The 12,582-nt window shown below is 42.9% G+C and overlaps 7 protein-coding genes across 7 annotated transcripts; 2 read left to right on the forward strand and 5 right to left on the reverse strand.

Annotated features, from left to right (window-relative positions):
* Positions 1-66: 66 nt before the first annotated feature.
* PTR3 (Ptr3p) lies at positions 67-2,097 on the reverse strand (the record flags this gene model as incomplete). Its single annotated transcript, XM_022606902.1, has 1 exon — positions 67-2,097. One exon carries the CDS (start codon positions 2,095-2,097, stop codon positions 67-69), a length of 2,031 nt encoding a protein of 676 aa, XP_022463551.1.
* Positions 2,098-2,572: 475 nt separating this feature from the next.
* On the forward strand, positions 2,573-3,031 carry MIC19 (Mic19p; the record flags this gene model as incomplete). Its single annotated transcript, XM_022606903.1, has 1 exon — positions 2,573-3,031. One exon carries the CDS (start codon positions 2,573-2,575, stop codon positions 3,029-3,031), a length of 459 nt encoding a protein of 152 aa, XP_022463552.1.
* Positions 3,032-3,286: 255 nt separating this feature from the next.
* UBP6 (ubiquitin-specific protease UBP6) lies at positions 3,287-4,786 on the reverse strand (the record flags this gene model as incomplete). The annotated part of the gene is made up of 1 exon (XM_022606904.1): positions 3,287-4,786. One exon carries the CDS (start codon positions 4,784-4,786, stop codon positions 3,287-3,289), a length of 1,500 nt encoding a protein of 499 aa, XP_022463553.1.
* A 263-nt stretch (positions 4,787-5,049) lies between these two features.
* DIS3 (exosome catalytic subunit DIS3) lies at positions 5,050-8,040 on the forward strand (the record flags this gene model as incomplete). The annotated part of the gene is made up of 1 exon (XM_022606905.1): positions 5,050-8,040. One exon carries the CDS (start codon positions 5,050-5,052, stop codon positions 8,038-8,040), a length of 2,991 nt encoding a protein of 996 aa, XP_022463554.1.
* Positions 8,041-8,209: 169 nt separating this feature from the next.
* Positions 8,210-10,468, reverse strand: GCN20 (putative AAA family ATPase GCN20; the record flags this gene model as incomplete). Its single annotated transcript, XM_022606906.1, has 1 exon — positions 8,210-10,468. The coding sequence occupies one exon, from the start codon at positions 10,466-10,468 to the stop codon at positions 8,210-8,212; it is 2,259 nt and encodes a 752-aa protein (XP_022463555.1).
* A 238-nt stretch (positions 10,469-10,706) lies between these two features.
* Positions 10,707-11,255, reverse strand: IGD1 (Igd1p; the record flags this gene model as incomplete). The annotated part of the gene is made up of 1 exon (XM_022606907.1): positions 10,707-11,255. One exon carries the CDS (start codon positions 11,253-11,255, stop codon positions 10,707-10,709), a length of 549 nt encoding a protein of 182 aa, XP_022463556.1.
* Positions 11,256-11,570: 315 nt separating this feature from the next.
* Positions 11,571-12,566, reverse strand: KNAG0C01980 (uncharacterized protein; the record flags this gene model as incomplete). The annotated part of the gene is made up of 1 exon (XM_022606909.1): positions 11,571-12,566. One exon carries the CDS (start codon positions 12,564-12,566, stop codon positions 11,571-11,573), a length of 996 nt encoding a protein of 331 aa, XP_022463557.1.
* Between the last annotated feature and the right edge of the window lie 16 nt (positions 12,567-12,582).

A 12,582-nucleotide genomic window follows, 5' to 3' on the forward strand; every position in this document is an offset into this window, starting at 1 on the left:
TGACTGTGAAATCGTCCAAGATATGCAGATTATTGTCCATGTTACTTCATCATATATATTCCCTAACTATAATTCCTTACATTTTGAAACCTCGGGATTTTGTGGCAGATCGTAGGCAAAATCTTCTACGTAAAGCACACCTTTACGATCCAGTATGTAGAGGATATGTCCTGAAGAGTTAAACCGCATTGAGGCACACTCGTGAGCTCTATAAGCATCCGCAACAAGGTCAACTAGAACTATCCGTTTCGTTTCGTCTTCAATCATTGTTGGTGCGGACATTATATAAACCGAACCATTTTTATCGAGAAACGCTATAGAATCGTTCCTAGGTGATATCTCACAACGATGAATCTTGGAACCTAGTTCCACTATTTTTGTTAACAAAGAAGGCTGAGCAACACTCCTTAATTCGCTTATATCTTCGATTTTTGTGTTGATAATGATAGGAGGAGAATTAAAGGCAGTGGAAGTGACACACATGAGATTAAAGTTCCCTGGAAACAACTTCGTGTCTGTTATCCCTTCTGACTCTAAAGACGTGTCGATTGATCTCAAACTTTTCATTATCAATCTCGGTTCATTGAGGGTTCTTAACGAAATGACCAAAAATCGAGATTCCATCGTTGTTGAACACGAAATGTAAAGACCGTCGTGTGATAAATTGATTGTGTTGATCGGATCGCGGTACGGCAGAGCTATCGTCAGTGGTGCAGGAAACACATATAGACCTGTCTGTTTATTCACGTTAATACGGTGTAATGTAATCAATGCCTGCTCTGTGTTGGTCTTTCTTTCTCTTCCGGTAATTCCGCAGGCAATCAGTGTACCTCCATGATCAATATCAATACAGCGCAAAGGGTATTTAGAAGCATAGAAATGGATCAGGCTTCCCTTTTCCGTCAGTTCGTGGACCCTTAGCGAATTATTGGTATCTGAAATAATCAGTAAATCATCGGATAATGTGCAGAACACATAATCTCCACTTAGTACTTCTGAATTTGCTAATGCTGTTAAGTTTTTTTTGGAGAGTTCCAGCTTTTCAAATGACTTCCCGACCTCTCCCGTATTGCGACCACAGAACAGTAATTTAGGCGGATATTTGTCGATATCTGCAGGGATTGAAAATACTTCCCACTTATGTTTATCTATCAATGCAAATTTGGTACAACTGGGAGAAATGGCGGAGTTGATAAATAGTTTTGATTTAGTTTTTGAGGAACTTGGAGTGCGTCTTGAAAACAGATCGTTTCCTATAAAGTGGGAAACAGCTAGCAAAATACGATTCTTTTTTTCATCCAGATTTGACGATATGTTGGGAACCACCGGTTCATTGAAATGTGCAGTATGATCTTTATGCCATTCTGGTTTTTTACATTCCTGTGATAACCGTTCTGTGATAATGGTATTAGATTTATTAGCTAAGCTAACCATCTCCGACTTATTTTCAGTTTCTAAAGTGGTACTGTGTGTCAGGTATTGAGGATTTGCATCTGTATTGATTGGTCTTTCGGTAGTGGTATCGTCCGGTGTATTCTCGCTATTCATTTTAGAAGCAACTTTGAAAAAAAGGTTAAGTAGGGTGGTTTGCTGGTTGCTCGCATCAAGTTTCTTTGAATCCACTTGGTCAGTCTCTAGTGTCTTCTCCGGTATGTCGTTATTTTTGTACTCAGTAAACATTGCAGCTTCTTCAACCGGAAGAGTACTATTTTCCTCGGTACCTTCTGGCTTGTTCCCACCTCGCTCAATGTTTTCCTCCTGCAACTTGACTGTTTCCAAAGAGGTGCTTATTGAGTCTTCAAACCCATTTAATTGGTCATACAGACATCGCAACGGTTTAACAGGCCCTACCATCGATACATTCTTATTTTTACAAACTGGACAATAGATTAGTTCGTTGTGTGTGGCGTCTTTTATGGCGTCGAATAGCGACTCCGCTATGCAACATCCGCAGGATAGCATTGATGCATCATCCGCTATTGAATATCCAATGCCGTAGATATAATGTCCTGCTCTTTGGTCAAACTCGCAAGAGAACAATTCTTTTGGCAGGAACAAATCCTGTCGTATGACCTTCAATAGCTCTGAAGAGTTCATGCTCTCAAATCCTGGATAGCAATTGACAATAGTTTGTTAAAGCAGAACAGGTATTAGTCGCACAGTGCGATGTAAGCACCTTCTCTCAGTATCGTTGTCAACGAGCGAACCGGTGATAATTTCCTAATCAGAAATGTTGTTGACCAATACGTACACGAGAAGCAATTACAGCGTGAGTTCGTAAGAGGTAGCAGCGCTGTAAAGCTCTGTATTCTATATGGGGACACACAGCTGTTCGAATATACGCAACGAGAGCATAAATCGGTATGAAGTTGCTATGTTGATGGTTTGCGATGAGAGCATTATTTTAAATCCAATGAGAGACGTACATTTCTAAGAACATATATTTTATAAAAAAACAACGAATATGGAGAGATTGAAGAAACTGTTTGCTGTTCAAGTATTGCTAATCGTCGATACATCAGTTCTAGCATTCTCTGTAATTTGCAGTGAGTGAGTGAAGAGTACAGTCATTATGGGGGCTCAAGCATCAAAACCAGAAGACAGCGCAGTTTTTGCCATTGATTCTACATTGAAGCTTTCCGATGATATTGTGAGCAAGCTGCAGCATAGCACTGAAACAGATTTCTCGAGAAGGGAGGATGCCGAGAGATTTATCGAAGAGAAAGTAGCGCAGAAGTTGACAAGGTTGGAGAAGGATGCATTGAGAAAGTTTGAAGACACACTCGATACTTCTTTGATTTTAACGGAGATTGAGAATGATCCCCTGAGCTCAAAAAAATTGGATGCCAAAATTCTTACCTTGAGTGATAACTTGAAGAAGTTGGACGAAAGGGACGAGCAGAAGTTAAAGCAGATAGGCACCAAGGGGCAAGAAGTGAGAAACAAGCTGGCGCAGTGTTTGGCCGACAATAAGGGTAAACCGTTGAATTGCTACGAATACATCGAGCAGTTCAAAAAGATCATTGGTTGAACAGCGACGATGCAAAAATGTAACGCCGTTTGTATCATCAAGAACTGAATGAGAAGAAAAATAAAAAGAAGATTCGTATTTAATATTCTTTCTTTCTCTGGGAAAGTAAAACAGAGACCTAGAACATTTGTATAAAGAAAAAAAGATCCCTGCACATGCTAAACTTCTCCATCATTAAACTGAGTTAAGGCAGTAGAGTAGTTTAAAGATGTCAATGTCTAAAGAAAGCGAAAAAAAGAGCACCGTTTTACATTCTCATAGACCGAAACCTTGGTACATCAGGATGAGCGCACTGTCACTCTCACCACCTCCGGCCAGTGCTTCCACCCTTTCCTTTTCAACTATACTAACCTTGTCGTCGTTGAATTTATACCAAACGTTTTCGTCGTTTTCATCTCTGATGAAAGCTTGGTAGTGGCCCGAATCAGAGTTGGCCCCCTGATGGGTGATGACTCCTACCAAATTGTATACACACGATGGGTTCTCGCCAGCTTGTAAATCCGGAGGGAAATGTTTCTTAAATTCGTCCCGCCAGTACTCCTTTTCGCTGGCCTCTAAAGCGTGTTCGGTTTCCGAATGTTCCTTTGGGGTGGCAAAGGAGCCCTCGGTGACAGTGGCGCCACCGTCGAGCTTCCGTTTTTTCGCATCGCGTTGCTTTTCCTCTCTCAGTTTATCCACCGTTCTTAGTTCGTCTCTCACTTTGATTTTTTCCTGTTGATACTCTGGGGTCAGTATGTCACTGACGTCCAGCTGGAATGGGAAGACAACTTTCCTTAGAATCTTCGACTTCTTGTTACTGGATCTCTTCCAGAAGAACCGGACATACTGTATAGTCAGATACTTGGGCAATTTCGTAATTTTCTTCTCCACATTGTAGATGGAGTTGACGCCCGTTGTGTTTGATCTTTTCTCGATCTTCTCATTCAGGGACTCGAAGATTCCATTTCTTAAGAAGTTGGTCGTACCGGAAATATGACATTGCAATTTAACGTCGCTCTCGTCCTCCTTGACAGTAACATCATCAGGGTTTTGTGTGTCCGTCACCGTGGTTTTGAATTTGATACTAAAGTCCTCAGAGAATTTATCACCAAACACAACGGTCATTGAGTGGAACAGTTGTGTGAAAAGTTCCTCTGCGTCCTGTTGCTTGTAAAATCCGGCCTGAGGGTCCCTCTCGGCAAACTGGGGATACACTTTCCGAAGAACATTTATGAGCACAATTGGCAACACAGACTGGTAGTTCTTCTGTTTCAAGCTCTCAAAGCAGTGCTTTAACTCGAGGATAAGTTTGTGATGCATTTCGTCTTGTGGGTTAAGGTTGGTAAACGCCTTTGGGTCATAGTTCAAAATCAGCTCCCTCAGCTGATCCATTCTGAAGAGAGACTGCAATGTGGCATTCAAGTAGCATGTGTTCCCCATATTTTTAAACCCAATTGGCAATTCATTAAACCTCGAAACTTGCTGGTCCGGTGACAAGTCTTCGATGAAGTGGCTTGCCGTCTTGGGTTTCGTAATCAAATTTGCGTCTGGAGTACCCAGCAGCATAACCGTCGAACCAGCCTTAATAACACTGGATAAATCGCTCGCACTCTTATCGGTCAATCCGCCCTTAACCATGTATTTCTGACGTTCCTGCGGCACATGCGTAAGCGATTCCACCTGCTCCCTTAGCTGGCCAGCGGTCGTTTCCCCCGTGATACTAATGGGGTGAACTTTCCCAGCATGCTTGATGTTAAATGTAAGTTGATCAGACATATCACTACCAACACTGCTTACAACAGATACCCGCAAGAGACTCTGAACGGCTCAATGGTCCACTCCCGAACCGCTTAACCAGAGGCTTTTATTATATGTGGCAAAATATAGGAACGAACATTGGAGATCTAAGAACCGGGTAACGGAATAAATTTTTCAAGTGAAAAGTCTCGAGAAGTTCGCGATGAGTTGCACTTTGGATGTTGTATGGAGATGGATAGATGTTGCTGTAGTCGTTAGTGCTTCCACCTCTCGATCAACGTATGTCTACCTCTGTATCTACCAGGAAGAGACTTTCTGAGGGCCTAGCTGTGACGCAGAAGGTTTTCATTCGGTCAAGAAACGGTAATGCCACCAAGATTGTGAGGGAACACTACTTGCGGAACGATATCCCGTGTCTTTCGACTGCCTGTCAGAAATGCTCTGAGATTGTTGTGCCGAATGCAGCAAACGAATTGCCCAAGTTTGTGCTTTCGGCGGACCCAATGGCTATTGGGCTCGGGAAACATTACGTTGTGCTAGATACAAATATTGTGCTTTTGGCGATTGATCTGTTGGAGAACCCAAGCTGTTTCTCGGATGTCATCATCCCACAGATTGTTTTGGACGAGGTCCGGAATAGATCGTACCCAGTTTATCTCAGATTAAGAGCTCTGTGTAGGGACAGTAACGAGACTAAAAGATTTATTGTCTTCCACAACGAGTTTTCCGAATACACGTACATCAACAGGCAAAAGGACGAAACCATCAACGATAGAAACGATAGGGCCATCAGGCAGACTTGTGAGTGGTACGGTGAACATTTGAAGGAGACTGGGATTAAGATTGTACTAGTGTCAAACGATAAGCTGAACAGAGAGGCAGCCAAAAGCCAGGATTCTGATAAATACACCACTTTAAATTTGAACAAGTACGTCGACGCTTTGCCAAACGGAGAAGAGATTAAAGATCTGATTCCAAACGTGGATCCTAAAACAGAGGCATCTTTGAACGAGGAAGACCTGAATGAATTCACTTTCCCCGAGTACTATTCTACCGCTAGAATCATGGGTGGTATTAGAAACGGCGTTCTGTACCAAGGTAATATCCAGATATCCGAGTACAATTTCTTGGAAGGTGCTGTGTCACTACCTAGCTTCTCGAAACCTGTTCTTATTGTAGGACAGATGAATCTGAACAGGGCGTTCAACGGTGATCAAGTTGTCGTTGAGTTGTTACCGGAATCTGAATGGCAGGCACCATCTTCAGTGGCACTTGATTCCGAACATTTCGACGTCAACGATAATCCAGGTAATGAAGGCGATGAGGGAGATGACGTTGTAGCCTCTAAAAACCCAATCATATCAGACAAACAACGTCGTATGTTGGCCAAGGACGCTATCCAGGCGCAGAAAGCGCAGAAAGTTCGACCAACTGCCAGAGTTGTTGCCATTACAAGAAGATCGTGGAGACAGTACGTTGGTCAAATTGCTCCTAACTCTGTTGACTTACAAACTGCCGGCACTCAGAATGTGTTTATAATTTTGATGGATAAGTGCTTACCAAAGATCAGAATAAGAACGAGACGTGCCGCTGAACTGCTCGATAAGAGAGTTGTAATCTCAGTTGATTCTTGGCCAGCGAATTATAAATACCCATTGGGGCATTTTGTAAGAGATTTGGGTACCATTGAATCTGCACAAGCGGAAACAGAGGCCCTACTACTTGAGCACGATGTCGAATACAGACCCTTCTCGAAAAAAGTGCTGGAATGTTTACCGGAAGAGGGACATGATTGGAAGGCTCCAGTGTCTGTGGACGACATTGAAGCTAACAAGGCAGACCCATTGTTGGCCAAGAGGAAGGACTTGAGGGATAAGTTGATTTGTAGTATTGACCCGCCAGGATGTGTTGATATCGATGACGCACTGCATGCTAAGAAACTGCCCAATGGTCATTGGGAAGTCGGTGTCCATATCGCCGATGTTACCCACTTCGTCAAGCCAGGCACAGCTCTAGACGCGGAAGGTGCGTCGAGGGGGACATCTGTCTATTTGGTCGATAAACGTATTGATATGTTGCCGATGCTGCTGGGTACAGACCTATGTTCATTGAAGCCATATGTTGATAGATTTGCCTTTTCTGTGATCTGGGAGTTGGATGAAAATGCCGATATTATAAATGTTGAATTTCACAAATCCGTAATTAGATCTAGAGAAGCATTCGCTTACGAGCAGGCCCAGTTAAGAATTGACGATCCCAAACAACAAGATGAGTTGACTTTAGGAATGAGGGCTCTATTGCAACTGTCTATCAAATTAAAGCAAAAAAGGTTAGAAGCTGGTGCTCTGAACTTGGCGTCACCAGAAGTTAAAGTCCATATGGATAGCGAAACCTCTGATCCAGGTGAAGTTGAGATAAAAAAACTACTGGCGACTAATTCATTGGTCGAAGAATTTATGCTGTTGGCCAACATTTCGGTTGCAAGAAAGATATATGATTCCTTCCCTCAGACGGCAATGCTGAGGAGACACGCTCCTCCACCGGCAACAAATTTCGAGATCTTGAATGAAATGTTGCAGAGAAGAAAAAATATGTCGATCTCAGTGGAATCTTCGAAAGCGTTGGCAGACTCGTTGGATCGCTGTGAAGATCCAAAGGATCCGTATTTCAATACATTGGTGAGAATTATGTCAACGAGATGTATGATGGCTGCACAATACTTCTATTCGGGAGCTTACTCTTATCCTGATTTCAGACATTATGGTCTAGCTGTGGATATATATACGCATTTTACCTCTCCCATTAGACGTTACTGTGATATTGTGGCACACAGACAACTTGCCGGTGCGATTGATTATGAACCTCTAAGTTTAGATCACAGAGATAAGCACAAAATGGACATGATCTGTAGAAACATCAACAGGAAACACAGAAATGCCCAATTTGCGGGTAGAGCAAGTATAGAATACTACGTTGGCCAAGTCATGAAGAACAACGAATCTTTGGAATCCGGTTATGTGATAAAGGTGTTCAATAACGGTATTGTTGTACTGGTTCCTAAATTTGGTGTTGAAGGTTTAATTAGGCTGGAAAACCTGACAGACGACACACATTCCGCTGAGTTTGATGAAGTGGAATATAAACTTACATTCACATCAAAAGACTCTAAAAATCGGAGAGAAGTATTTGTTTTTGATCAAGTGCAAGTGCAAGTTAGATCTGTCTTGGATCCAATCACAAACAAACGTAAGGCTGAACTAATATTGAAATAATCTCAAATATTATTCATTTTTTATAAACGATGATATGTATTCTTAGATCAAGTAGGTATTGACTGCTTTATCAACGCTTGAACAGTAAAATGTCTTTCTCCGGTGAACCAATTTAAAATATATATACTTCTACATATAGATTTTATAGGTGGCATATTAAACGATAGCATCAATGTTTCTTTACAACACCTGCAGCATTCGCGGAAGAAATAATGTAATCTCTGTAATCGAAAATGGAACCACCAAATTTCTTAACGTTACCGTCTTCAGAGACCCATATTTCGTTACAGACACTGTCTATCACGGAAATATCGTGCGAAACCATAAGAACACCACCAGTGAATTTTTTCAAAGCATCTACCAGAGCTTCCAGACCTGTGGTATCCAAATGATTGGAAGGTTCATCGAGGACTAGAATATGTGGATTGTTCAAACACAGTGCAGCAAACGCAACACGCGATTTCTGACCACCGGATAACAACTGCATCTGTTGAAGACCTAGTGTACCAGTGATACCAAACGCACCCAAATGGCGTCTATACTCTTCATCTGTTTTACCTGGATACGTCTTCGACATCCAATCTACTGCTGAAGTATTCAAATCCATAGAGTCAACATGATGTTGAGTAAAGTAACCTATTCTCAATCTCCCGTTTCTTGAAACATAACCTGAGGTTGGTCTCAACTGTTCCATCATAACCTTCAGTAATGTAGTTTTACCACAACCGTTGGCACCCACTAACGCGATTCTTGAATCCATTTGAACATCCAAATTCACGTCTTTCAATAGCAAACTCTGCTCTTCATAGCCAAAGGAAACATCCTGTAGCTGAATGATGGGTGGAGATAGTTTCTCACAGTCTGGGAAGTGGAAGTTGATACTGGTTTCCACTTCAGGCGGTTCCAAAACGGGGAGCTTTTCCAATTTCTTGATTCTGGATTGAGCCTCTTGGGATTTAGCAGCGTTGTATCTATACTTGTCGATAAACTCTTGCAAATGTTTTCTGTACGCCATTTGGTTCTCGTACTCTCTTTGGGCGTTCTTCTTCCGCTCTTCTTTGGTCTGGTAGAAAGAATCGAAATCTTGACCTCTGTAGTAGTCTAGTCTTTCGTTGTGTTGATAAATGATATCTGTGGCAACTTCGTTCAAGAATGCACGGTCATGCGAGACTGTTAGAACGGTAGATGGGTACGTCTTCAAGTATTCTGCTAGGTATGCGATGGATGGAACATCCAACATATTGGAAGGTTCATCCAATAGCAGCAAATCGGGTTGACAGAATAGAGCTCTTGCTAGAGATAATCTCATTCTCCAACCACCGGAAAAGGAGTTCGTTGGTTTCTGTTGAGCCTCTTTACTGAAACCTAAACCGTACAAGATAGAAGCCGCTCTTGCCTCTGCCTTGTCTGATTCCATATCTGCCAGTTTTTCGTCAATTTGTAACAAGTGCGCTTCCAAATCTTCACGCTCGTTATCCAGTTTCTTAATCTCCAGGGACTCCTCTTCGAATTCTGCTCTCAAATTTTCAATATCTTTCAACCTTTCGTTAATTTTCTTCTCCTCTGTCAGTAGTTGTTTCCTCCAGACATCAGCATCTAAAACACTCTGTAGAGCTAAAGTCTCGTCACCTCTCAGTTCTTGCTCGACGTGCAAAATGGAGACGTGCTTAGGGACGTTCAAATCTCTTCTAGACAAGGCCCTTAGTAGTGTAGATTTACCGATACCGTTCTGCCCGACTAACCCGTATCTGTGACCAAAACTCAAGGTCAATTGAGCATCAGACAGAATTCTTTGCCCGTCACCAACGTACAAGTCGAAAGCGTCAATCTTGATATCTTTGGATTTACCAGCTGCAGAACCAAACTCTAGAGGGTTAATCTTCAAGAAGAATGAGTCGTAGTTGTCCTCCTCTTGTTCACCAATCAATTTAGAAGCTTCATATTGAACAAATTTGTTGTTCCTCTTGGCCACTTTCTTGGCGATTTTCTGTTCCGCTTTAGCCAATTTTTTCAAATCAACTCTTGTCTCCATCTTTCTACCGGTATGCTCAATATCGTTGTTAACACCTAGAAGGTTCAACGACGTGTTTATATTGGCCTTCTTGTTATGGCTCTGTAAGACGTTGATATCCAGCAACCTCTTCGAGGTGTCACCAGTGACGTCCAACTTCGCTTTATTCTCCTTCAACTGGATGCTTAATTGTTCCAAAAGATTGTGTGCCAGCTTGTCTACAGCATCTTGAGGTGCACCAGCGTTCACTAGGAGATCGCTGACGTACTTAACCTCGTGGTCCAAGTCCATCTGTTGCGCTTGGACGGCATCGAAGGTACCCTTTGAAAGGTGATTGAAGTAACCTACTGCATATTCAGTAACAATGGGATCCACAGACGCAGCTGCTCTACGTACCTGGGAGCCAATGGATGACATTATTGGCTTGTTTCCTTATGCTTTAATTTAACAATCTTTGGTGTAGCTTTGAATGAGAGAGTAAGATTTAAGATGAAAAAAATTTTCTATTATTATTTTTTTCAATGGTCAATGGAAATATAGAGTATGTATAGCTAAACTTGGGAAAACCGTAAGGAATATAAGAAGGTAGAATGTGTATGTCTAATAGGTGAAGGGAATGAAATAAAATCGAAGTGAGTCCCTCTTGTTCTCTTTTCTAATCATCGAAAAGCTTCATTCTGTCGTACATGTCTTTCTTGAAGTCCTCGTATTCAAACGAAGATTTCCTTCTGAACATTGGAGGACTTGCATTGGTTCCCATACAAAAATTCCGCTCATTATCTTTATCCAAATAGTCTGCCTTCGTGAAAATTTCTTGGCGCATCGTCTCCTCATTCCCCCCGCGGCTCCCGTGTTGCACTTTGTCTCCCATATCTACTCTCTCACAAATACCGAAACAGGATGTCTCATTGTCCTGGGTAATATCCCGCTGGATATCGTGCTTGGCGTTCTGGAGATCCATCCCTTTGTTTCCTAAATCCTCTGGAGCGATCTCCGTGTCCCCCCCGTTAGCAGCAGCAGCTTCCCGCAGATTCAACGCGTCTTCGTAGTTGGTTGAACTGCGTCTTTGTAGCATCCTAGGTACTCCGGGACCCTCGCCTGGATCTTGGAATCCGTAATACTTCCCCACCGTGGGGGAATCCTTGGCCTTGGGAGCTTCTTTCAAGTTAACAAAATCTTCTGATTTCAACTGTTTAGAGTACATATCGACACTGTTGGTAGACTGGAGCAAGAAAGTATCACCAACCACAACCCGGGGAAACACTGTTTCCACCTCTTGCAAGCAGAGATGCACACTACATTTATATTTTTGGTCATACAGGATAATAGAAATTTGTTCCAAGGGGAGTCCCGTATAAAAAAAAAAGCGGTTTCCTTAATGCAGCCACCCGGAAGTATGTCCCTCCGGGTGGCCACAGAAGCTGCCGCAGAACACATTACCCGAAGAGGAAATAGTGGGAAAAGAAACGCAGATCAGGTGCCGAGTGTCCCAAAAGGGTAATGATCAGGTGCCTTTCCCTCACGTCACGTTCGCGGGCAGTGCGAACAGTTCATGGAGGCACTCGCACATCATGACAGCCCACTTGTTGACCTCTCCCTGGTCCAGATGGTCGAAGTCGTCGTCAATGGTGTGCCACTGTGGTGGGAAGGGGGTTGGGATCAGGTGTAAAGGAGCGACCCCTTTCTTGTAGAAGGGGACGTGGTCGTCCTCGATGAGAACCTGGTTTATGAGCAAGTATGCGATATCCTCTACGTCAAGTTCCTTGTGATGTGACGTTTCCTCCGCGAATTCTGTGGTCAAGTACGCGTCCTCGATCGAGTCAAGTAGTTGGTAGTAAGGGTGGCCCTGTCGGTAGTAGGACGGGATCTTGACTTGGGTCTTCCCACCGATTAGGTCCATGAGGATAAGGATCTCAATACGGGGCAGGAGTTTGTTCTTTTCCCATGACTCTGCTAAATGACGGGCCCCGTACAGGGAGTCCTCTGGTGTCCAATCCTTCACCGCTTCCTCTCCGTCAAAGAACACAATTTTGAGCCCCATATTGTGGTTGATTAAAAGAGAGTCGTGTTGGAATGCCTCGTCCATGAACTCTGCAGCGTACATCATGATAGCACAGGACGCAGCACTGTCCATGGCCCCAATGAACCCCGCGGGCTCAAATTTCGTGTCGTAGTGTGCTGCAAGAACGATAAAGCTTGCGGCAGTCGGGTTCCACGTGAAAATAAGATTAGTGAAATTCAAACCATTCTCAAAATGTGTATCCTCCTCAACAATCCATTCACTATCCAAGTTATTGGCAAAATGAGACTTGATAAACTCACGGATTTCAAGGGACTCGTTACTACTAGGCAATCTCGTAGTGTTGAAAGGCAGTAATAGATTATGCTTGCTGTCGTTTGTTAAAGATAGCTTTGAGGGAAGCGTTTCTGAGTAGTATTGTAAATTGTAATCGTCAATGTCGTACCCACAAACACAGATGAAAATCGTCAGCACGACGTGTAGAAACAAAAGCATCGCAACGAGCGTTTCC

This window comes from Huiozyma naganishii, chromosome 3, assembly GCF_000348985.1.
Source record: "Huiozyma naganishii CBS 8797 chromosome 3, complete genome".
In the NCBI taxonomy this organism is placed as follows: domain Eukaryota; kingdom Fungi; phylum Ascomycota; class Saccharomycetes; order Saccharomycetales; family Saccharomycetaceae; genus Huiozyma; species Huiozyma naganishii.